Source organism: Ornithorhynchus anatinus, chromosome 14, assembly GCF_004115215.2.
Source record: "Ornithorhynchus anatinus isolate Pmale09 chromosome 14, mOrnAna1.pri.v4, whole genome shotgun sequence".
Lineage (NCBI taxonomy): Eukaryota > Metazoa > Chordata > Mammalia > Monotremata > Ornithorhynchidae > Ornithorhynchus > Ornithorhynchus anatinus.
Genome location: NC_041741.1, coordinates 45,032,840 through 45,058,296, shown reverse-complemented (window position 1 = coordinate 45,058,296; position 25,457 = coordinate 45,032,840). Strand labels below are relative to the sequence as shown.

At 51.8% G+C, this 25,457-nt stretch overlaps 1 protein-coding gene across 5 annotated transcripts in view; it reads left to right on the top strand.

Annotated features, from left to right (window-relative positions):
- LOC100090166 (casein kinase I) overlaps positions 1-23,109 on the top strand; it is a 49,023-nt gene extending 25,914 nt beyond the window's left edge. For 2 of the 5 annotated variants that reach the window (XM_029079194.1, XM_029079192.1), the window contains exons 3-11: positions 5,427-5,537; positions 5,730-5,878; positions 6,454-6,682; positions 8,425-8,595; positions 9,953-10,101; positions 18,036-18,228; positions 19,646-19,788; positions 19,954-20,019; positions 21,435-23,109. In XM_029079194.1, the coding sequence (XP_028935027.1) occupies positions 5,427-5,537; positions 5,730-5,878; positions 6,454-6,682; positions 8,425-8,595; positions 9,953-10,101; positions 18,036-18,228; positions 19,646-19,788; positions 19,954-19,986 (1,178 nt within the window). In that variant the 3' untranslated portion in view covers positions 19,987-20,019; positions 21,435-23,109. Of the gene's footprint in view, positions 1-5,426; positions 5,538-5,729; positions 5,879-6,453; positions 6,683-8,424; positions 8,596-9,952; positions 10,102-10,697; positions 10,778-10,872; positions 11,356-18,035; positions 18,229-19,645; positions 19,789-19,953; positions 20,020-21,434 lie in introns of those variants that run through there. The other 3 variants (XM_029079196.2, XM_029079193.1, XM_029079197.1) reach the window with 3 other exon arrangements.
- The last annotated feature ends 2,348 nt before the right edge of the window (positions 23,110-25,457 follow it).

The following is a 25,457-nucleotide window of genomic DNA, read 5'->3' as shown; positions in this document are numbered from 1 at the left end:
GTAAAATGGGGATTAATGCTCTGAGCCCCACGTGTGGGGCATGGACTGTGTCCAACCTGATAAGCCTGTATTTCCCCCAGCACTTAGAACAGTGCTTGATGCATAGTAAGAGCTTAACAAATACTGTATTATTATTATTGTTATTATTTAATGATCGGGGCTACTTTCTCCACTTGGGAAAGGGGGACACAGCAGTTGTTCTTTCTTCTGTCTGTGTCCTGATGCCTGCTTGTTCATGTGGTCCCCATGGGCTTGAGTTGTGCAGGGCCTACCCCCTGCCCCATGGCACAGAGGGAGATAGCTACATTCAGTCCAGTGTCACCTAATGGCAAGATCATGGACCTGGGAGTCAGAGGACCTTGCTTCTAATTCTGCTCGGCCACTTCTCTGCTGATTGACTTTGGTCAAGTTACTTAACTTCTCTAGGCCTCAGTTTCCTCATCTACAAAATGGGCATTCAGTACCTGTTTGCCCTCCTACTTTACTGGGAGCCTCCTACCCTGCAACTTGGGAAACATCCCTGATCCAAATCAGAAGCGAAGCCTGAATGGGCAGCCCAGGGCTGTCAGATCACCAGGTGGGCTCCCGAGGATCACCCCGTGGGAAGCCAGGGTGGGCCGCCCCACTGACCTGGGCCACCCCCCGAGCCTCTTTGGAAGCCACGACAGCAGAGCGGAGCAGAGCCGACTCGATGGGGAAGAGCCGAGCGTTAATAATAATAATAATGTTGGTATTTGTTAAGCGCTTACTATGTGCCGAGCACTGTTCTAAGCGCTTGGGTAGACATAGGGGAATCAGGTTGTCCCACATGGGGCTCACAGTCTTAATCCCCATTTTACAGATGAGGGAACTGAGGCACAGAGAAGTTAAGTGACTTGCCCACAGTCACACAGCCGACAAGTGGCAGAGCTGGGATTCGAACTCATGAGCCCTGACTCCAAAGCCCATGCTCTTTCCACTGAGCCACGCTGCTTCTCCAGCGTTGCAAGGGCTGGGGGGAGCCTGTAAATCCCAGCCCAGCCTGTTGGGCAGTATCTCGTGTTTCCTGATCCTGGGGGACATCTAAGTTCCGGGGGCCCCCAGGGTGTGCAGGACCGACCTCGACGGGAGAAGGTCACTCTCTGGAATCGATATCGCTCTATCTGACATATGCACACTTACACATTTGATTTCTGAATTTATCTGTACCTGCTATTATTTGTTCAGCTGTTCCACCCTGCTGTGTTCATGCTGCTTCCGGCTCTATCCCCCCCCGGCTCTTTATCCCTCTGGCTTTTGCTTTTTGGAAATCGTGTGTGTCTGACTCGTCTAATCATTTGGAAGCCCCTTAAAGGCAGGGGAACGTATGTCTTCCTCCTGTTGTTCCCTCCCAACGGCTAAGCACATTGCCTAACCCAAAGTAAGCACTCAATAAATAGCACAGAATGAGTGAATGAATGGAACATCTGACTTGGCTGCTTTCTCTGCTCTGGAAGTCGCCAAAGCTGTGTCTCCGAACAGGAAAGTAGAGACAGGAGCCTCTTCCCTCTTTAGGGCCTCTCCAGTCCCCACTTTTAGCAGAAGGGGATGTTCCATGCTTGCCTACCTGGGGAGGCATCTGAGAGTCATCCTGGGCACAGATTCTTGGGGGAGGCATGGAAGGGGGCCGGGAAGAAGGAAGAAGAGGTGACACCCCCAGCTCCTGTCCTGTCGCTGAAATGGATCCTCCTTGGATGGGACAGTGCATGCTCCCAGAGGGATTGAACAGGGGGTCACTGAAGCAGTGTGGCTTACTGGATACAGCACGGACCTGGCAGGCAAAAGCACCTGGGTTCTAATCGGGCTCCACCACGTCTGTTGTGTAATGCTGAGCAAGTCACTTAACTTTTCTGGGCCTCAGTTCCCTCATCTGTAAAATGGGGATTAAGAGTGTGAGCCCCATGTGGGACAAGGACTGGGTCCAACCTGATTACCTTGTATCTTCCCCTGGAGCTTAGAACAGTGCTTGGCACATAGTAAGCGCTTAACTAGTACCATCATTATTATTGCTTTTATCACCTGGACCCTGGCCCTGGAGCGAGGGAAGGGAGAGAAGCTTTCTGGCTTTGACACTTAATAGTGAATTCACAGCGGTTCTGGGTCCTGCACGGAGGAAGAGGAGGAGGAATGGTATTTATCAAGTACCTGCTCTGTGCAGAGTTCTATATTAGGCACTGGGCACTGGGACAACATACAAGATTAAGACTTGGTCACTGTATCTTACTCTCCCAAGTGCTAAATACAGTGCTCTGCATACAGTAAATACTCAATAAATGCTTGATTTGGCTCCCAGAGGGTGTCCTGACTAGACTGATGAGAGAAAGGATAACCAGGATAATCAGTCAATCAGTGGTATTTGTGGAGGGCTTACAGTGTGCAGGGTACAATGTACACTAAATGCTTGGAAGAGTATAATACAACAGGGTTGGTAGACTTTTTCCTTGGGTACAGTGACCTTACGGTCTAGAGGGTAACTTCATTCAAAATAACTATTTACCAGAAAACAGTGTTTTAGTGAGAGCAGCCACAACCAGTTATCGGGCTCCCAGCTCACCCCTCCCACCTCAGAAAGGAGGAGATAGGGTCCTGCTCACCCCACATCCCACCAGAAAAGGCAGTTGTTTGTTTTGGATCCTCAGTCTTCCTTCCCCTCCCCTCCAGGCAATTCCACAGTCTGGGGGGCCGGGATGGGGAACACGACAGGTGACCCTATGGGCCTGGGAGTCAGAGGACCCGGGTTCTAATCCTGGCTCTGCCGCTTGTCTGCTGTGTGACCTTGGACAAGTCGCTTCACTTTTCTGTGCCTCAGTTCCCTCATCTGCAAAATGGGCCTTTAATATCTGTTCTACTTCTGACTTAGATCATGAGCCCTATGTGGGACCCAGTGCTTAGAACAGTGCTTGACACATACTAATGGCTTAGCAATACAACAGTCCTCAAAAAAGACAGCACTGCTGAGAGGGAATAGGCCTCAGGCTCCTCTAGGCCCAAGCCACCACAACTCTAGCCGTGTTCTAAGAGGGCACGGTTTGAACTCCAAGCCAGAATGGTTGGCCCTGAGTCATTTGTTTTCTCTGCCTTCCCCAGTCCTGGATAAAGCAGGAAACAGTGCAAACACATTAAGATCAAACAGCTAAGCGAATAGGCACCCCTACAGAAAAATACCGAAATCAAATGGGCAAACATCCAGATCTCCAGTAATCCACCCATCCCGTTTGGTTTGATGTCCCAGAGTCTGCTTTGCCTCTCTCAAGATTCTCCCAGCTGCCGACTAGTTAGTTCCTGGGTTTTAGAACAGGCTTATAAGTCGCTCCTCTACCCGCTCCGCTGCTGCTCTGCGTTGTCTGAGGGGAAGCTCCCCGTGGGCAGGGAATATGTCACTTCTTTATTCTGTACTTCCCAGGTGCCTGGTACAGCACTCAGTAGTTAGTACTGTTAATGCTCAACTTGTCTTCCCCATCCCTGCTCTGCCTGTCCAGGGTCCCAACTTGCCTGTGCAATTCACTCGACCCCCCACATATACGCCTGTCCCTCCACCGTGCTCTCTGCCACTATTCCTCCTAACACATAGTGGTTGGGTTTTTTTTCAATGGTATTTGTTATGTGTTTACTATGTGCCTGGTACTGTACTAAGCATTGAGGTAGATACCAGCTTGTCAAGGCCCGTTTGGCAGATGAGGGAACTGAGGCACAGAAAAGCGAAGCGACTTGTCCAAGGTCACACAGCAGATAAGTGGTAGAGTCAGGATTAAAATCCAGGGCCTTCTGACTCCCAGGCCCGTGCGCTATCCGCTTGGCCACGCTGCTTGTAGAACCCCGACGTTAAGGGCCCTCTGCGTCAAATGGCACACACAGGTACACTTGTGCCTGCCGGAGCCGTGGCTTTCGCCATCACGTCATGCTGGATCCAGATGGGCTCAGAGTTTCGGATCCCGGGTCCCTAATTCTAGCAGCTGCGTTCTGGTAGAGCTGAGTGGGGACAGTCGGTCAGTCAGTCGTATCTATTGAGCATTTAGTGTGTTCAGAACACTGTACTAAGCGCTTGGGAGAGTATAGTATAACACACATTTCCTGCCTATAACAAGCTGGGAGTCTAACAGGGAAGTCAAACAGTAATATAAATAGATAAATTACGGATGTGTACAGAAGAGCTGTGGGGCTGGGGGTGGGTGGTGAATAAAGGAGTCAAGTCATGATGACCCAGAAGGGTGTGGAAGAAAAGGAAAAGAGCTGAGATTTGCAAGTAAGCGCCCCTTTTTTTCAGAGGGGATTGATTTGGGTGGGTCTACAGACAGATTCAGCAAGGGTGTGATTGGTGGGGTTGCTGCACAGCAGGATGCCTATTGACACTTGAATGCCGTCTATCCAAACAAAAGGAAACTCTTCCCACAGCAGGTGGGGAACCTAAGGAATTCATTTCCTCAGGAAGTTGAGGTTGAAAATATCCATAGGATTTAGAGAAACTCATGGATTGGAGAGCGTAGTAGGAAATTAGAGGGCCAAGAGAAGGATTCTGGAAGAGTCAAGAAGGGTTTTTAAATAGATTCAAGAACCATGGGGGAGAGTGGTTGTTGGAAATGTGTCCATTAACCATGGAGACCACCATCACTCTGGGCCTCCAAGCTTTAGGGTTGGAGACCAGATCCTGAGTCAGGTAGCCCATTGGCCTGAATTAGCGTTGGCCTTTTTTTTTTCTTATTTTAGATGGTATTTGTTAAGCACTTACTGTGTGCTCGCCACTCTTCTGAGCTCTGGGTTAGATACAAGGAAATCAGGTTGGACACAGTCCATGTCCCACATGGGGATCACAGTATTAATCCCCATTTTACAGATGAGGTAACTAAAACACAGAAAAGTAATATTACTTACCCAAGTTCACATGGCAGAAAAGTGGCAGAGCCAGGATTAGAGCTAAGATTCTTGGACACCGTCAAATGTAAAGCCAAAAAAAGTACCACCCAACAAACTTTCAGTTTTCTAGCCCTCCTTCTTCCCAGAGAACCCATAGAGTAAAATGTGTGAATTTGACACTACTAGCCGCCTGGCATAAGCCGTGGGTGAGCCACTTTATGTAAGGAAGCTGGAGCTGGTTGGAGGAAAGGACATGGAAGAGGAATCCCAAGGATGCTAGCTGCTTGGGGTCTCTCAAGAGGGAGAGTTATAGCTCCCAACCCCAACAAGGACTGTGGAAGATCATTTAGGCCAAGTACAAGGCTACTGGCTGGGTGGGATTAGGAGTTATAAATTGCTAGGAATTGATTCAGGGCCTGTGGTGGTGGGCCCTATGAGGGAGAGGGAGCCTGGAGTTTCTCCTCATTCCACCAGGTAGCACCGCCTGGCACTGGGGGTGAGGAGCAGAAGTTCTCTCCACGAACCCAGGGGGCTTCACGTCTTGTCTCCCTCCGCAGGTGCCAATATTGCCTCCGGAGAGGAGGTGGCCATCAAACTGGAGTGCGTTAAAACCAAACACCCCCAGCTGCACATCGAGAGCAAGTTCTACAAGATGATGCAGGGAGGAGGTGAGTGCCCCTGAGGAGACGCCCCCCTCAAAAGCTCAGCCCAAGGGGCCCAGAACCCCACCTGTCGGAGTTGGGTGGGGATAATGGGGTCCTGCTCGGGGTGGGCGAGTCTTCCAGTCACAAGGGAAAGGGCACGGACCTTGCCTTCCTCCCATCCACCAATGTCCTGATGACTTCTCTCCCTCTCCACAGTGGGCATTCCCTCCATCAAGTGGTGTGGAGCCGAAGGAGACTACAATGTCATGGTCATGGAACTCCTGGGTCCCAGCCTGGAGGATCTCTTTAACTTCTGCTCCCGCAAGTTCAGCCTAAAGACAGTCCTCCTCTTGGCCGATCAGATGGTGAGCTCTGTGCTTTCTCCTTAGCACCCCCTCCGAATCAGTCAATCGGTCAATCGATGGAATTCAGTGAGCGCCTACTCTGGTCAGAGCGCTGTCTGAGCACTTGAGAGAGGACAGTACGACAAAGTCGGTAGACACGATCCCTGTCCTCAAGGAGCTTCCAGGGTAGAGGGAGAGACAAACGTGGAAATAATGTACAGCGAGGGGAAGTGTCAGAGTGTAAATGCTGTGGGACTTGGGGGTGAAGGGGGGAGCGTATCAGAGGGCTTCTTTCTTTAGTTGCCCCCGGTCAGGGAGTAGGGGCATACTCCAGGTGTGCTGGAGTTGAGAGGGACGGGCCGTTGTGTGGAGAGGATGCTTAGGGACTGTGAGCAGGACGACGCTGAGAGGCTGGCATTGACGGTGGGGAGCGGGAGGTAAAGGCAGACCCTCACACTCATCATTGCTCTGCGAGGCCCATTTGAGTTCCCATAGGCCCCCCGGGACGGGCTGTCTGTGGCCAGCACCCCCCAGGGGGCATTTGCCTCTCCCTCGTGTCCCAGGGGGCTCAGGCCATTGATTCTCTCCCCCTGCAGATCAGTCGCATTGAGTACATCCACTCCAAAAACTTTATCCACCGGGATGTGAAGCCGGACAACTTCCTCATGGGCCTGGGCAAGAAGGGGAACCTGGTGTACATCATCGACTTCGGCTTGGCCAAGAAGTACCGGGACGCCCGTACCCACCAGCACATCCCCTACCGGGAAAACAAGAACCTGACGGGCACCGCCCGCTATGCCTCCATCAACACCCACCTGGGCATCGGTAAAAGGCTCCCCCAGCCGGCTTGCTGAGGACCCCCTGGGTGGCTCTGGAATTGAACCTTCCCAGCTTCATTGGGTGGGATTTGGGCTCACAATCTAAGTAGGAGGGAGAATGGGTATTGAATCCCCATTTTAAAGAGGAGGAAATGGAGGCAGCAAGAAGTGAAATGGCCTGCTGGGATCAGAACCCAGGTCTTCTGACTCTGGGTCCGTGCTCTTTCCATTAGGCCACACTGCACACTGTGGCAGGGACATGAGCTTCTTTTCTCCTGAGGCTCCTTGGTTCAGCTGGTTCTATATTCCACTAGCCCATGTCCCTGGATTTTGAATGGCAGGGCTCCTGCTGCATTATTGAGCACTTACTGTGTGCAGAGCACTATACTAAGCACTTGGGAGAGTACAATATAATAGTAGACACGTTCCCCGCCCACAACGAACTTAATCAGTCGTATTTAGTGAGTGCTTACTGTGTGTAAACCACTGTATTAAGCACTTAGAGGAGTACAGTACAACAGAGTTGGGAGACACATTCCCTGACCACAGTGAGCTTACAGTCTAGAGGGGAACGCTGGACCCTGGACGTGATTCTACTTGGCCATTGAGCTGCTGGGGTGGGCAGCATCTTGGCAGTCCCCCTTCCCTCTGCTCCCCCCAGCCAGGCTCATTCACCTTTCACCTCGGTGATAGGATCCCCCGGATCCAGGCCCGAAGCTGCTTTGAAGTGTGCCCTGATTCATATACTTGGTTGCTGTCTGTGCTGAGTGGCAAATGTAGAATGCTGTCTATTTTAAACCAGGGTATCTACACTCCTGCACATTCTGGCCATTGTTTTTTCCCCAAAATGCATCCTTTTCCCCCCTGCAGTCTTGTTGTATCCCTGTCTCAAGTGTTGCAGTTTAAAGAGGCTTTGAATCTTTTCCCAAACTGTTTTGGAATGAGCCAAGATCCGATTGCACTTTTCCTTTTCCCCAAATAGTTTTAGTCTCTTCCGGTTACGTATCCAGTAGACTCCCCATCTCTATCTCAGCCCTGTGGATAGAACAACTCTCTCCAGCCCCTTTCAGGTGCATAACCTGTGCATAATAAGCATTTAGCAGTGGAGAGCTAATTATCCAAACTGAAGCAAGTTCAGATGACCAGGGAAAAAAAGTTCAATTAGTCAAATCCAATCGTTTGTCGACTTCAGTTTGGCTTAGCTATCCGAGCGTTTGTTAAACTGAACCAGCTAATTAGCCCCTTTCCCAGCTATTTCAGAAAACTGTCTATCTGTGCTAAGTTAAAATCCAGTCAATCGGTAGCATTTATTGAGTGCTTGCTTTGAGCGGAGCACTGTACTGAGCACTTGGGAGAGGGCAGTACGTTCGTAGGTATGATCCCTGCTCTCAAGGAACTGATTCTCTAACCAGAGTCAAAGGCCTCTATGTTTGTTCCTTGGCCATTGCGGTGGCCGATTTGGGGCAGGTGAGCCTTGACTAAGTCCCCATGGCCACGTGTCCATTGTCCCATGATGCTCTTGGGGCTCCGAAAGGGAGATGTTGCCATTGCTGAGGTCAAGTGGGAAGAGGCGGGAGGTTCTGGAGAGATGGAGGGAATCTTTGCTGACTGTAGAGAGTGAGGGTCACCCAGGGAACGGGAAACCCTGAAGAAGTTGGTTTTCCATCCACAACGCTCCTCCTGCCCGGCCCTCTTTCCACGTTAGCCGGTGCCTGACTCTCTCCCCGTCCCTCTCCCTCATCTCCACAGAGCAAAGCCGCCGGGATGACCTGGAGAGCCTGGGTTACGTACTCATGTACTTCAACCTGGGCTCGTTGCCCTGGCAGGGGCTGAAGGCTGCCACCAAGCGCCAGAAGTATGAGCGCATCAGTGAGAAGAAGATGTCTACCCCCATCGAAGTGCTCTGCAAAGGATACCCCTGTGAGTACTGTAAGGCATGGGCTCTGGGCTCGGCCGGGGGCCCCTGGGAGTGTCATAGGGAAGGGCCATTTGGCATGGCCAGGGGGCTTCTAGGAATGTTGTAAGACGTGGGCTTTGGGCTCAGCCAGAAGGCACCTGGGAGTGCCAAAGGGCTGGGACATTCAGTATGGCCAGAGAGGTTCTGGGAATGCTGTAGGATATAGGCTTTGGGTTTGACCAGGGGGCTCCTGGGAATGCTGTAGGATGGGACCTTTAGACTCGGCCAAGGGAACCCTGTAAGCCCTGACCTCTGCCTAGCAAGGGGCTGCTCAAATGTGGGCCCACTGTAGTTGATTTGGCTGCCAGTCAGCGAGTCTTCTTGAAAGGTATCAGCGGGGACAGATGAGGGGCATCCTAGCACCCCACCTAGGGAGAACTGAGTGTCTTGGAACTTTGCTCTGAAGCAGGCAGGCAAGACTTCCCCTTAGGCTGGAGAGAGGGGGATGCTTGGTGGTGGGCTCAACCTTTTGATGAGGCCAACAGGGATGTCCCCACCCCTATTCCTTCTCTTTCCCTTCCCCCCAACATGGGACCTTTCCTCTTCGTGGAGCCCCTGAGAACAATCTTTTCCCTTTGGGTGAGGTGACAACCAGAGGAACTCAGGTCATCTATTGTCTGCTGGAGGGCGGGTCTCCGAGCCACCGACTATCAAATATCTATTATCTGTCAATTACAGAGAAGTAGCGTGGCCTAGTGGATAGAGCACGGGCCTGGGAGTCCAAAGGCCACCACTTAATGTGCCGTATGACCTTGGGCAAGTCAGTTCACTTCTCTGTGCTTAAGTTACCTCATCTGGAAAATGGGGATTAAGACTGCAAGCCCCATGTGAGGCATGGACTATGTCCAACCTGATTACTTTGTTTCTACCCCAGTGCTTAGAACAGTGCTTGGAACATAATAAGCATTTAACAGATACCTTAAAGAGTATATCATCTATGCTAGCAGTAGATGGGAAATCCACAAGCATCATTTAGGCTTTATTTTAAGCTCTCTCCCAACCCACATCCAGCCTTTTTATCAGCTTCAGGATGACCGTTTGAGTTTCACCTAATCAATCCATCCTCTCGTAACTCCTCCCCACACACCCCGTAGGGGAAGTTCAGACCAGCAGGGAAATGATCCAGAGCTGGGTGGTGAAAGGGCTGGAAACGGTTCGCTCTGACAGTGAGGTTTTAAGCCCCCTCAGGCCCCAAGTGTAGTTGCCAGGATCCTGGAATGGGGAGAAGGGAAGGATGTGGCTTGAAGGGCAGGGTGGACAGAGTGGGCCTCCAGGACAGAAGGATCACGACGTCCCCCTCTACTTCCTCCCCTCGTCCAGCCGAGTTCTCCACATACCTCAACTTCTGCCGCTCGCTGCGGTTTGACGACAAGCCGGACTACTCGTACCTGAGGCAGCTCTTCCGCAACCTCTTTCACCGCCAGGGCTTCTCCTACGACTATGTCTTCGACTGGAACATGCTCAAATTCGTGAGTGGGCCCCTCGCTGACCTCGGTGGGGAGAGCGTGGGGGAAGAGAGGAGCCTGAGGAGGGGGGAGCACCGGGAGAAGTCTGCTTAGGTTTCCGCCCGGCCCAGGGAGCGCTCGATCAGAGCGGCGACGCTGGGGTCCAGCGGGGGAGTACCCCTCAGCCGGAGGTAACGACAGGCCGTGTCTCTGTCGGTAGGGCCAGCCCGGGGACAGGACTGAGGCCCCGGGCCCCGCTCCTCCTGCGGCCCAGGAGCTGAAGAGCCTGCTTAAGCCTGTCAAGGTCCTCCCGTTCCTCCCGTGCCCTCGCTGGGAGCCATGGGGCCCCTTTGGGAGCCATCTGCCCTTCCTCCTCACCGTAATGGTGCTGCTCTCCCTCCTCTTCCCCATCACCGCCGTCCATACCTTGCTGCGTGCCACCCTTTTCCCTCCCTCTTCCCTTGCCGATGGCTAGCCCACCGTCCGGGAGTTCCCACCGTGACCGGGGACCCTGACGTGGGCAGCGGTGGGGCCGGGAGGGTTGGATCCGGAGGGGTTGGATCCGGGTGGGCCAGACCTGCCGAAAAAGTGTGTCTTGTCTCTAATCTCTTCTTGAAAAGGGGGCTTGCTCTGGCCCGTTTCCTCCTTGCGAGACTGAAGTCAGCCCCAGCCCCCGCCTCTCATATCAACCCATGTACTGGTAAGAACCAGCCCATTCACTCATCCACGTTTCCCAATAGCCTCGCTTCCGGCGCCCGACGGCTGAGCCCCTCTGTGCTCTCTGTCCCCTTCCAGGTGCCCAACGCCCTTGGGCACCCAGTGCCACACAGATGGGCATGTGGAGGAAGTGGAGGAGGTGGATGAGATGGGCCGGCTGAATCGCTGGCCGGTGGTGTGGAGCCCCGGGCCCCAGTTCTGAGCCCCGTCACGGAGACGCTGTGCACCTGGAGCACAGACGGCCAGGGCTCTGTGACCTGGGCTGGAGCCAGGTGGCCGGGCCCAGGCCCACCTGGAAGTAGCCTGCTGGACCCGGCGCCATCCTCCCCGGAGCTTGGGGTGCCCCGGGGGGGGCGGGGTCCATCGAAGGAGCATCCAGCAAAGCGCTTGAGGAAATCGTGGGCCAGGAGAAGCCCCTTCCAGGGAAATGGATTCCTGGGCTGGCAGCCAAGAGGTCCGGACCCCTGCAAGAAGCCAGATGGGGCGGTTCCAAAGACCGAGCTCGCCCACCCGCGGCCTCTGTATCAATCCCGAGCTCATTAAAAGGTTTCTTTCTTGGTCGTCACGGTGTGGCTGCCTCTTTACTGGAGACTGCTCAGAGGAAAGGGGATGATGAAACGTGTGCATGTGCGTCTAAGAAACTCTGGGAGCTCCACCCTTCTTCTCACCAGAAGCAGATTGTGGTATTCACCGTGCTGCTTTCAGAAAACCTGGGAATCGCATCAGCCATCTCTTCTCCTTTCCTGTCGCTCCTTGGGGCAGAAACAGAGTCTTCACTTCTCAAAGGAAATGCATCCTCTCTGTCTCTCTCTGTCTCTGTCTCTCGCTTCCCCCCGCCCCTTCTCCCTTTTGCTTTGGTTTCCCTCACAACTTTCGCTCCTGTCCAACCAGCGGTTTCACAGGGTGGGCATCTTGAGACCCAACCCATCCCCGGATAATTCTGGCCAAAAAAGACTGGCTCTTTTGGATAAAAGAAAGGACCTTATCCTGCAGTGTTTCCCTGCCCTGCATATTCACAGCGGTGCTACTGACAAGGATCGCCATCTGGGTGGGAGAGCAAGTGAGAAGACCATTGCGTGACCACCAGCCCACCCCTCCCACCACCGAGACGCGAAGACCGAGTCTTGGTTAGATGCGGCACCGTGGCCAAGTGGGAAGAGCATGGGTCTGGACGTCTGGAACCTTGGATTCTAACCTGAACTCTCTCATTTGCCTGTTGTATGACCTTGGGCAAATCACTTCTCTGGGCCTCAGTTTCCTCATTTGTAAAATGGGGATGGAATGCCTGTTCTCTCTTGGTCTTAGAATGTGAGCCCCAGGTGGGACAGAAACCATGTCAATCTGATTATCCTGGATTTATCCTGGCTTTTGGGAAGCAGCCTGGTGTGGTGGATAGAGCACAGGCCTGGGAGTTAGAAACGGGTTCAGCGTGGCTCAGTGGCAGGAGCCCGGGCTTGGGAGTCAGAGCTCATGGGTTTGAATCCCGGCTCTGCCACTTGTCAGCTGGGTGACTGTGGGCAAGTCACTCCACTTCTCTGTGCCTCAGTTACCTCATCTGTAAAATGGGGATCAACTGTGAGCCTCACGTGGAACAACCTGATTACCCTGTATCTCCCCCAGCTCTTAGAACAGTGCTCGGCACATAGTAAGCACTTAACAAATACCAACATTATTATCCCGGCGCCACCACTTGTCTGCTGTGTGACCTTAGGCGTCACTTCACTTCTCTGGGCCTCAGTTCCCTCATCTGTAAAACGGGGATCGAGTCTGTGAGCCCCATGTGGGAGAGGGACTGTGTTCAACCTGATGAACTTTTATCTACATTTGTGCTTAGTACAGTCCCTGGCACATAGTAAGTGCTTAACAAATACACTTATTATTCACTTAGCCCAATGGTTGGCATATAGTAAGTGCCTAATAATGATTGTGGAATTTACTATTATTATTACTAACTGCCACATAGAGCACCTGTTCTGTTTTTGGCTCTATCCTCTTCCCTCACCTCCCAGTCAAGGCCTGTGTTTCCGATGGCCAAAAACCTGAGCACTATGTTTATTCTTGGCTCACCACAATATTCTCCCTCCCTGCCACCCGCTTGATGGTTTCTCTTCTGGAGTCTCTTAAATTAACTCGAATGTTTTGCCCTGAACTATTCAGAAGATTTGCTAGATGAGGTGAGCCGAGCCCCACGAGGGACAGGGCCTGACTCCGACCTGATTATCTTGTATTTATCCCAGCACTAAGTACAGTGCTTGGCACGGTAAAAGTAAGCAGTAACAAATGCCACAGTGATTTTTGTATTTTCATTATTATTATTATGAGGATTGGTGATAGGTGGTGACAGCAGTCACACAGTGTGCATGGCAGAGTGAGGTTTGGACCATTCGGTGGTATTTATTGAGTGCTTACTCTGTGCAGAGTTCTGTACTAAGCGGTTGGGAGAGTTCAATATAGCAGCGTTGGTAGACACGTTTCCTGCTCGCAAGGAGCTTACAGTCTGGAGCGGGGAGTTGGATGACCCAGCCTGGACATTCCCAACTAGCCACTTCCCCCCGGAGATATTTTCAGTTCTAAGATTTTCAGCAACCCCGGGGGTCTTAATCGTTTGTTTCCTTCCACGGGCAAGAGCTGAGAGACAGGAACTGTCTGTCTTTCGCTTGCCTCATCCCCACCTCTGAGCATAAGCAGCGGCCATGGTTACTGAAAGCGGACAGATGCTTCCGGTGCTGATCAGTGCAGGTTTTGCCTCTGTCCTCTCTTCTTCTTCTTCCTTCTGTCTTGTTGCTCCCCAGCCACCTCGCTGAATTCACTGGCCATTTGAGACTAGTCTGCCATGAGGGCCCGTTTCCAAACCTTCCCTGTGTCTCCTTTTCCCTTGGATGAACCCTTGGCTTGAGCTCGGCGCGGGGTGGGACTCAGGTCTGAGAGTCTTCGCTTGAGCCCTTTGGCGGTCCAGCCGACGGGGGCCCTGGAACGTGGACAACGCCGGTCACCACTTGGGCCTCTGTGGCCCTGACCTTCCACCGTCCTGTGGGAGCAGGTGGTCCAGGGAGACATCAGACCAGATCAGAGGAACGCTCTGCCTTCTCCGCCTTGACCGGGACCCCTGGCGTTCTCCCGGCTCTCCGACTCTCCAGGGAAAACCAGCGAGGACAGCTGCCTTGCACCTCTGAAATTGAGTTTTGGCTACTGCCCAGGGGCCAGGATGCCACAACGTGGCCAACTTTCTGGAAATGACTGGAAGGGCCTTACTGTTTGGGACTCTCACTGCCTTCCTTCTCGGGAGACCCCTTCTTCTCAGCATTGGGCTCCCAGCTTTCCAGACCACCTTACGGAAGATGGACCCCTCTTCCACCCGAGAGCCTCCATTTGGTCGCCATAAGGAGAGTGGCGGCGACCTCTGAGAATCCACAGCCCAGGGAGGGGACGGACCCCACGTCCGGCCAGGCGATGAGAGAACAGAAAAGCAGCCCACTCGACCAGGAATGCTTTGGCACCACTCACATCTCCCCGGCCTACACCAAACCATCCGGGTTTGGATTTCTTCATTTCCCAACCTCCTCATCCCCTGGACCCAGAGACGAGACTGAAGCTATACTACCACCTCAAGTCCTTCCAGTGCTACCACAGGAGGTGGGTTAAGGTGCCACCCCTTCCCGTTCAGATCCCAGCTGAGCTTCCTCAGGTGCGTGTGGCAATCTGAGATCCATCCCTCCATCCATCCATCCCTTCTGCTTCCTTCCTCATGTGGAAAATGGCTTCCTGGTGAATTGGTGTTGTGTGAGGTACCTCTCTGTGCTACCTCCCTGCAAGACTTAGAACTTTGCTCTTTTTCCTTTGGGGCAAGCTGCCCAACTCCGTCTTCTTTCCTTCTTCCTCTTGCTCCCCCGGTTCTCAGCATTCCAGGTGGTGGCCGACGAAGGCATGAACCAACTGGACAAGCAGGACGGGTCTTGTTTCCTGCATAACCAATGGATTGGGGCTTCCCCCAGCCCATCAGGTTTTTTATTGGCTTTGGGGGCTATTTTGGGGCCAAGCTGCCCTCACTAGCAAAGTGAGTTTTCCATTGGCAAGGGCGGAATCCCAGTCCACAAATTTCAAGTGTGTTTAGTGAAAAGTGCCTTCTTTATGACAGAAGCCACTGAAGTTCTTAATAATAATAATTATGGTACTTGTTAAGCACTTACTCTGTGCTAAGTGCTGTTCTAAGTGCTGGGGTAGATACAAGATAATCAGGTTGGACACAGTCCCTGTCCCACATAGGGCTCGTAGGCTTAATCCCCCTTTTGCAGATGAGGTAACCGAGGCCCAGATAAATTAAGTGACTTGCCCAAGGTCACACAGCAGACAAGTGGCAGAGCCTGGATTCGAACCTGTGTCCTCTGACTCCCAAGCCTGTGCTCATGCAACTAGGCCATTGGGAGCACACCAGAATCACCTTTTGAATCCAGCAGCACTAAAGCTCTAGTGGAGTTTCCAAGGGGGTTAAAGGGAGGCGAGAAGAATAGCGGGGTCCAACTGACCCCTGCTCAAAAGAAACTTTCTCCTTGACTCTGGAGAGAAGCAGCATGACCTAGTGAAAAGATCACACACCAGGGAATCAGGAGAACTGGATTCTAATCCCAGCTCTTCCACAGTCATTCAATCAATGGTGTTTATTGAGTGCTTATTGTGTGCAGAACATTGTACTAAGCATTTGGAAGGGTTCAATATAGCAAATTTGGTAGGTTCATTTCCTGCTGTGTTGTGACCTTAGTCAAGTCAGTTCACTTTGCTGGGCCTCAGTTTCTTCATCTGTGAAATGGGGATAAATTACCTGTTCTCCCTCGTCACTAGACTGTGAGCCCCCTGTGGGACAGGAACTATGTAAGATATGCCTATCCCATATCCCAGTTTTAGTAATAATAAGAAGAAGAATGGTATTTGTACAGTGTGCCAAGCACTGTTATAAGCACTGGAGTTGATACAAGGTAATCAGGTTGGACACAGTCTGTGTCCCACATGGGGCTCCTAATCTTAATCCTCATTTTACAGAGAGGTAAATGAGGCCCACAGAAGTTGAGTGATTTGCCCAAGGTCACACAGCAGACATGTGGCAGAGTCAGGATTAGAATCCATGACCTCTGACTCCCAAGCCCGGGCTCTTGCCACTAGGCCATGCTGCTCAGAATAGTACATAGTAAGCGCTTACCTAGTAGCACAGTTATTTGTTATTAGAGCCCCTCTTTCTCTCCCTGACCTTCAAGGATTGGTAGCAAGCAGCCTGAGCCACAGGTATGACACCCCTAAAGATGGGATTTTGAGGTGACATTCAGGTCACATACTATCCACTAGGAGCTGCATATAAATGCATTTTGGGAAATTCTAGCTTCTTTCTGAGTTCAGACCCTCGCAGTCAATTGTTTGTGGATCTTGTACGTGCTACCCGGTACACGTAAGCAGCTTCTCCTCCTTCCCCAAAGAGCAACTTTGGGAAAGTAGCATGACCTAGTGAAAATAGCACGGGCCTGGGACTCAGAGGCCCTGGGTTCTTATTCTGTCTCTGCAGATTCCTCATCAATAATATTTATTGAGCGCTTACTGTGTTCCAAGCACAGCATGGCTCAGTGGAAAGAGCATGGGCTTGGGAGTCAGAGGTCATGAGTTTGAATCCCAGCTCTGCCACTTGTTAACTGTGTGACTGTGGGCAAGTCACTTAACTTCTCTGTGCCTCAGTTACCTCATCTGTAAAATGGGGATTAAGATGTGAGCCCCATGTGAGACAACCTGATTCCCCTGTGTCTACCCCAGCGCTTAGAACAGTGCTCTGCACATAGTAAGCGCTTAACAAATACCAACATTATTATTATTATTATTACTAAGCACTTGAGAGAGAACAATACAGCAGTTGGCAGACACGTTTCTTGCCTACAGCGAGCTTACAGGGTTTACTTGGTGTGTGACCTTGGGAAATCACTAAACTTCTCTGGACCTCAGTTTCCCCAATGTAAAATGTGGATTAAATCCTCGTTCCCCCTCCTCCTTAGACTGTGAGCTCCATGTAAGCAAACTGATAAACTCGTATTTACCCCAGAGCTTACAACAGTGCTCGACACATAGTAAGCACTTATATACCATAGTAATAAATACTTCGGAGCGGCATCTCCAGCAGGCGTGGCTGGTGCGTGCCCTATGCCCAACAGCCATTTGCGATGAGTGGAGACTCTTGACGGTCCTCCTCCTGTTTCCTCATCCTCCTCCTCCTTCCTTGGGTGAGTTGTGAGCCTTCCTCCTGAGCAGATCCCCAGTCTTTGTCCCGTGAGCGTTGGGGCAGTGTAGCCGGCAGGTCTGGACTCGCGGCCAGGCCGAGAGCGGGCCTCCAGATCACCGTCTGCCTCCCGCTGCGTGGTAGCGATCCCGGCGGAGGGAAGCCGGGGGCTCCCCGCTGGAGGACCCCGGCCCCTTCTGCCTGGGAGAGACCGGGGGAGACGTGGGTGATTTTCCGAGTTCCAATCTCCACTCAGCCCCGAGCTCTCTTGTCTGCAGATGCGGCTCCCGCCCAGCCAGCCTCGTGCTGTCACTCCCGGAGCATCCCGCGATCCGTTAGGTAACGCCTCAGAGCCCCGGCTCCTCCCTCGGCTCGCCGCCCGCCGCTCCTGCCGCTCAAAGCCGAGAGGCCCCCGCAGGAGGCTGATCCTTAGTCCTGCAGACCATCCCCACCCGCTTCCCCTTTCTCCGCACTTAGTTAGACTTAGTTAGGCATCTACAGCTGCCTGGCCCAACCCGGGCACTGAGTGGGTTGGCTGGATCATGGCCCACACTGGGGTACTGGGGAGACAAGTCCGTCCCGTACTGGGAGTACTGGGGAGAAAGGCTTGGCCCATTCTGGGAGTGCTGGGACTAGATGGGGGTGTTGATCTTGGGCACTCGGATGTGGTCGCAAGGGAAGAATCACTTCCCTCTCAGGCATCGGACAAGGAGGATGAGATCTAGGGAGCTGCAAAGTCAGCCGGACCCGTTGTTGCTCCTGTGACGTATTTGTGAAAATGTTCGTGTTCCCCCCGACGCTTCCCGCAGGCAGAGTAAGGAAGGACCAACATCCTCTGGCCACAGCCACCTGCCGTGAAACCAAAGTAGCAGGGATCTGAGCAGGACCCCTCCCCACTTGGCCCCACCTCCAAGGCCTGGGGCAGGAGCTGCCCCGTCCTTGCCTTGGGCTCAGCTGCCTCTCTCCTCTGACCCCTTTTCCTTCTCCCCGACAGGGCGCGGCCCGGAACCCCGAGGACATGGACCGAGAGCGACGGGAACACGAGCGGGAGGAGAGGATGGGGCAGTTGCGAGGCTCGGCTACGCGGGCCCTCCCCCCCGGGCCCCCGGCCGGAGCCACCGCCAACCGGCTCCGCAACGTGGCCGAGCCTATGGCCTCTACACCCACCTCCCGAATCCAGCAGACTGGTGAGAGGGGGCAGGGGCCGTGGGGAAACCAGCTGGGAGTCCGTTGGGAGTCGATGAAAAGCAGCTCGATACAGTGGATAGACCACAGGCCTGGGAGTCAGAAGGTCATGGGTTCTAATCCCAGCTCCCCCACTTGTCTGATGTGACCTTGGGCAGCTTCTCTGTGCCTCGGTGCCTCATCTGTAAAATGGGATTGAGATTGTGAGTCCCAGGTGGGACAGGGACCGTGTCCAGCCTGCTATGTTTATAATCACCCCAACCCTTAGTTCAGTGCCTGGCACATAGTAAATGCTTAACAAATACCGCAATTATTATTATTATTATTATTATTACATCAGTTGGGTCAAAGCAGCAGCCCCTGATCAGTCTTTCCCCTACCCACCCCCAGCCCTCTAGTATGCTAATGCATTTATTTGTTCCCGATTTATTTAATCACCTGGGTTTCTGGGAGTCAGAAGGTCATGAGTTCTATTCCCAGCTCCACCACTTGTCTGCTGTGTGACCTTGGGCAAGTCAGTTCACTTCTCTGGGCCTCAGTGACCTCATCTTTAAAATGAGGATTGAGACAGTGAGCCCCACGTGGGACAGGGACTGTGTCCCTGATTTGCTTGTATCCAACCTAGCACTCAGTATAGTGTCTGGCACATAATAAGTGCTTAACAAATAGCATAATTACTGTCATTATTATTATTATTTAGATATGCTCTGCCACACTGGCTTCTGTCGTGTAGGTTCTCTCAACTGGTCTGTCCACTAGGGATGCTCCTCGGGGCAAGAATCACATCTTGCCCTCTTATACAGCCCCCAGGGCCTCCTCTGGCATCAGGCCCCTGCTGCTGGGGAGGTTGGTGGTGTCAGGGAGGTGGGAAGCAGCATGGCCTAGTGGAAGGAACGCAGTCCTGGGTTCCAATCCCGGATCTGCCCTTTGCCTGCTGCATGACCTTGGGCAAGTCACTTCACTTCCTTGGGTCTAATAATAATAATAATAATAATGTTGGTATTTGTTAAGCGCTTACTATGTGCAGAACACTGTTCTAAGCACTGGGGGAGATACAGGGTCATCAGGTTGTCCCACATGAGGCTCACAGTCTTAATCCCCATTTTACAGATGAGGTAACTGAGGCACAGAGAAATTAAGTGACTTGCCCGAGGTCACACAACTGACAAGCGTTGGAGCCGGGATTCAAACCCATGAACTATGACTCCCAAGCCCAGGCTCTTTCCACTGAGCCATGCTGCTTCTCTGAATCTGGGTCTCAGGTTCTTCATCTGTAAAATGAGGATTCAATACCTGTTCTCTCAACAGCTGTCCCATGTTATCGGCCCGGATGATCTCGTAATCAGCCCAGAATTATTATGTATTTTTAGTACTTATTATCCTGTGCCTATGATCGAGGGCTTTTCTCTGTTCTCCCAGCAGGCAACACTTCTCCCAGAGCGATCTCACGAGTGGACAGAGAGCGGAAGGTCAGCATGAGGTTGCACCGGGGGGCCCCGGCCAACGTCTCTTCCTCCGACCTCACAGGGCGGCAAGAGGTTTCGCGGATTTCAGCATCACAGGTGAGATCTTTTCCCCACCCCATCTGCCCCTCTGCCCGGTTGCCCGGGTGATTGGGGCTCCTGTTCTTAACAGTGTCCATGACTCCTCCACCCCTGCACCCCCATGAAGCCTCCCCTGAGTTTCCCTCTCTCTCTCACCGCTTTCCCTCCCCGGTTCCGGCCCAGACGAGCGTGCCATTTGATCACCTGGGGAAGTGAGAAGATGATGCCCCCGGACCAGTGTTTGCTTAGGTGAGCTGCTCTTTCACCTGGATGCCCCTCCCTTGGCATCTCTTACTGGAGGTGGGTAGGGGAACTGGGGGAGGGAGAGAGAAAGCTGGGGGCAGGGAAAGACTACCTAAGAGAGGTCGCTGACTCCTAAGCCAGGTGATGGAGGTGAGGACATTGGCCCTACTGTTTGCCCCCCGACTTACCCCTGGTCAGGATGAGGGACTGGCAGGGCATGGGGGGTGTTGGGGGAGGTGGGGCGAATCTCTCTCCCCCAACCTGCCTTCCCCTGGAGCATAGGGCCAGTTAAAAGGGGACTCTGCATGGCTTAGTGGAAAGAGCCCAGGCTTGGGTGTCAGAGATCATGGGTTCTAATCCCAGCTCTGCCACTGGTCAGCTGAATGACTTTGGGCAAGTCACTTGTCTTCTCTGGGCCTCAGTTACCCCCTCTGTAAAATGGGGATGAAGACTGTGAGCCCATCTTGAGACAAGCTGATTAGCTTGTATCTACTCCAGCGCTTAGAACAGTAATTGGCACTTAGTAAGCGCTTAGCAAATACCATCATTATTATCATCATTATTATTATTAAAACAGGCTGTGTCTCAGCCTCCATTTCTAACGTTCCTCTCGGGAGCGTTTAGAGGTAAGCTCTTTTTTTTAAAATGGTATTTTTAAGTGCTTAGTATGTGCCAGGCACTGTACTAAGTGTACTAAATACTGGGGTGGATACAAGCAAAATCGGGTTCTCCATGCAGACTCTGTCTAAGGGAGACAAGTATAGGTGAGAGTGAGGACACCCAGATTTTAATCCTTGCTCCACCACTTGCCTGCTGTGTGACCTTTTGGAAGCCACTTGGCTATGAGCCTCATGTGGGACAGGAACTGTCTGACCTCATTATTCCATATCTACCCCAATGTGTAGCACAGTGTTTGGCATGTAGAAATCACTTAACAAATACCGCTCTTATTATTATTTTTACTATTATTATAAGAAGCAAGAGTGGTCTAGTGGAAAGAGCACAGAACAGGGAACTAAGGAGACTGGGTTCTCATCTCAGCTCAGGCTCTTGCCTACTCTGTTGCCTTGGGCAAGTCGCTTAACTTCTCTGGGCCTCAGTTTCCTCATCTATAAAATGGGGATTAAATTCCTGTTCTCCCTCCCCCTTAAAAGGTGAGCCCCATGTGGGACAAGGGAATGTGTCCGGTCTGATTGTGTTATATCTGCCCCAGCGCTTAGCACAAGGTATTACCTTAACAAATGGCACAATTATTATGATTATTAGAAGCAGGACTGTCACTCTGGAGGGAGAGATGGGGGTTCTAGTCAGGTACATGGGGCTCAAGTGGAAAGCAGGGTGTGGGCTGTGAAGAGAGGAATTCTGGCTATGAGGAGAGAATCCAGCCTCTCTAACTTTCTTTCCTCTCTTCCCCCTTTCAGTGTCTTCACTGTATTTTTCTTTTAAAAAAAACAAAAAACACTAAAAAAAAAATCCTGAAAGAGAACAAAACAGCAAAAACCCGCCACTCACCTCACAACAGATTTTTTGGGGCTGGGAGAGACCAGCGACAAGGTGGTGGGCCACTATGCTCTGCCACTCCGGGGGCCCTCGGAGAAGATATCCACGGGAGCCTTCTGGACGCCACCGCCGAGCCCCCTCCCCTCACCGGGGCCCCACCGGCCCGGCGTCTCCACGGGCCACCCCTTCCCGCTGTCCCCGAGGCCCGGATCTCGAGGGGAAAATCTTCAATCCTCTGGGAGCTGCTCCCCTTCCCCTCCCCTCCCCCCAGGCGTGATTCTTTGGTTTTTATTTTTGATAGGTAAACGTGTTTATTCCAGTGGGCCGCCCCTCCCCGCCCTCGCCACCGTTAATTAGGCGTGGATTTCCCCCCACTGTTGAGCCTTGGAGCTGCTGAAGAGTCAGATTCTTGAGGGCCCCTGGCCGAAAAGGACAGAATTTGTGGGCTTAATTGTTGTGGCGTCCCCCGCCCCCCCGGGCCTTCTCTCCCCTTCCCTCCTCCTTGTCCCCCCCCAGGGTCCTCTGTCCAGTCTGGAGCTGGCACTGTCCTCGGGGTCGGGGAGAGCCGGAGATGGAGCGGCCGGCTCCTGCCCTCCCTGCCTCGCACCCGCCCGTGGATTTGCCTGGCCGGCGAGTTAGGGCCTGGGTGGCTCAGGTCTGAGGCGTTCTGGGGCCCCGGGGAGAGAGCGGGAGTTTGCGTGTGTGTGGACATGCGTGCAAGTGAGTGTGGGTGTGTGTGTATGTATATATTTTGTTTGTGTCTATCCTAGGACGAAAGCAAGGGGCAGAAAGGCTCCCTGCTGTGCGAAGCTGATGCCAGGTGCCCTCTCCCCCTCCCCCATGGCCCGCCTCCCCTCCCACTGAATTTCAGTTGAAGCGTTTCAGTTTGAGTTTGGAAAGCAGTGTGACGACCGCACTGAGGAGACTGCGGGAGACAGGGCCGAGCCTCGGGTAGACGAGGGTTTATTTTCTCCCCGGCCTCCTCCTCTCCCACATCTTTCCCCTTTCTCTGTCCTCCCCACCTCTCTTCCTGAACCATCGGACACCCCGGAATGACCATCTGCCCAGCCTGGCAGCCCCCTCTCCCTCCCCTCTTCCTGCTTTTAAACAGAGAAGAATTAAAAAGAAAAAATTTAAAAGTATCTGGAGACCATTTCCAAATGTGCCAGGAAAGAAAATGACTCCTGGGTTTTAACTGAACTGGTCATGGCAGTGACCTATTGACCTTTGACCTCTAGCTGCCCTGCTCACCCTCTGACGAGGAACTGGTGGGGAGGGGGCGGGTGGGTCAGTGCCAAGGCAGTGGGGTGACGGGGGGAGCGTTTTTTCGGTTTTTATCCTTTCTATTTAACACAACTTTTTTTGTTTGTTTTTTGTTTTTGTTTTTTCCTAATTTATTTACCCCTCTCTCTTTTTTCTCTCTTTTTTTAATTAAAGAGTAAAGCTTTTTATTACTTTGTAACTTAAAAAAACTGAAAAAAAAACTGAAGAACTTTGGGGGGAATTTTGTACTTTTTTCCTGTGTAAATATTGGACTTTTTTGAGCTTTATTGTGGTTGTTAATTTGAAGTAATAAAGTAGAAAATGATAAAGTGACTTGGGCTTATTTCTTCTTTCTTTCCTTCCACTGGCTGCATGATCACGGGCTGAGCCGAATTCAAAGTACCGGGGAAGGAGAAGGACATCAGAGGTTGACGGTAGACTGTCAGCTCCTTGAAGGCAGGAAACTTGAGTTGTTAGGAAGAAAAAGGCTACGGGAATCCAAGGGTTGATTACAGATTAATCTCTCTTCTTAGTGAAGAGTAGGTTTGCCTTTCCCTCCACTTTCCCTCTCACTCTCCCCTCAACCAGGATCCAAACCTCAGGTAATGAAATCAATCCTGTGGTAGGACAGAAAAGGTAGAACATTAGCCTCCTGCCCATCCTGTCCACACTTGACTCCGCTCATGAGAGGTGAAATCCATGACGGCTTTTCATCGTCCTTGTCTTCCCCCAGTAGATTATGAGCTCCTTGAGAGTGGGGGATCGTCTGGGGCCTATCTCGTCTGAAATTTTCCTAGCTCCTTAATACGGTATTCTTTGTATGCAGTTGGTTCACAACACATCCTTGTAGGAAAAATCAATACATGAGTCTTGGGAAGACCTCTGAATGAGTTTAAACTCAGCCTCTGGTTATTTCGTTGGGAAATAAAAGCTAGATTGACAATGGCCCCAATCCCGGAATAGAACTGAACTTTCTTGTATACTTGCTTAGCTCTTCCAATCCAGAAGTCATCAAATGGGGCAGTCAGAGTTACTTTCATTCATTCAGTCAGTCAGTCATATTTACTGAGCAAGTTCTGTGACTACTCTTCTAACGCGGTTGTCCCTGGGCCTATCTCAACAAGAAAGGAGACCAAATGGCCCTTCCTGGGGGTCCTTTTCCTTTACATTTTGACTCTAGGTTCCAAGAATTCTTTTGAGGGTAGTGATGTGTTCCCTTTTTCCAAATGGAAGATTGGAAGGACATGGAGACCCAGCTGCCCTGACTCCTCTGAAGGGAAGAAGGAGGAGGAGGATTATTGTTATTATGGAATTTGTTAAGTGCTTACTATGTGCCAAATCACTACTGTACTAAGCGATGGGGTAGATACAATATAAATCACAGTCCCTGTTCCACCCAGGGCTCACAATCTAAGGAGAAAGTAGGATTTAATCCCCATTTTACAGGTGAGGGAACTGAGGACAGAGAAAATAAGTGAATTACCCAAGGTCACACCACAGATAAGTGGTAGAGCCAGGTTTAGAACCCAGGTTCTCTGACTCATAGGCCTGCTCTTTCCACTAGGCCATGCTGCTTCCCAAGAATTGCGATAATTGTTACGCACTTACTATGTGCCAAGCATGAAGAAGATAATGATGATGATGGTATTTAAGCGCTTACTATGTGCCAAGCACTGTTCTAAGCACTGGGTAAATACAAGGTAAGCACGTCCAACACAGGGCTCACAGTCTTAATCCCCATTTTCCAGATGAGGTAACTGAGGCCAGAGAAGTGACTTGCCCAAAGTCACACAGCTGATAAGTGGCAGAGCCAGGATTAGAATCCACAACCTCTGACTCCTAAGCCCGTGCTCTTTCCACTGAGCCACGTTATCCCTATCCCATGCTATCCCATGCTTTTTAAGTAGGAAGGAGAACAAGTATTGAATCCCTATTTTACCGAAGAGGGAACTTGCCCAAGGTCACCCAGTAAGTAGACAAATGGCAGAACCGGGATCAGAACCCAGGTAATAATCTAACGATCTCGTCCATTAGAGAAGATGAGGTCTCTCTTTGCATGGCTGGTTCCTAGTTCATCCAGGAGGTTCTGGGATTTATTCCCCCTTTTCAGTCATGGTTTTTTATAGGAGCCTCCTCAGGAAAAAGGCCCCAGGAGTCTTCCAGGGGGTCCTTTCTAGTCATCCTACAGATTTGGAGCCATTGATGGGGACCAGTGATGGGGAGATGGACTCACAGATGACCTGAGACAGCCACAGGCATTATCTCTTTGGCTGAGGCAGGAAGTTAGGAAGGAGGAGCATGTGAGGAGATTGAGATGACAGGTGTGAGAAGTGAGTGAGGCGTGAGGGACCCAAACCCAAATGAGTGACCAAGTGCCCTGGGGCCTGGTTCTGACCCCACCTGTTCAGTGATGACTGTGGTCCAGTCACTGGCTGGCTTGTTTCCCCTCGGTAAATGGGGATAATTCTCCTCAGTAAAAGGGGATAATGAGCCTTCAGGTAGCTTTGTGTTCCTTCTCTGAAAGCGACTTGGGGAAATACAACGCAAAACAACACAGCACTTAGTGTTTCTTCACCCCTCTTCATTCTAGCAGCTCAAAACATTTCCCAATAGCCTCTCTTTCATCCTCCTATTTTCCTTCTGAGCAGGTGGGAGTTGTTTCCTTTAGCTCACGTCATCTT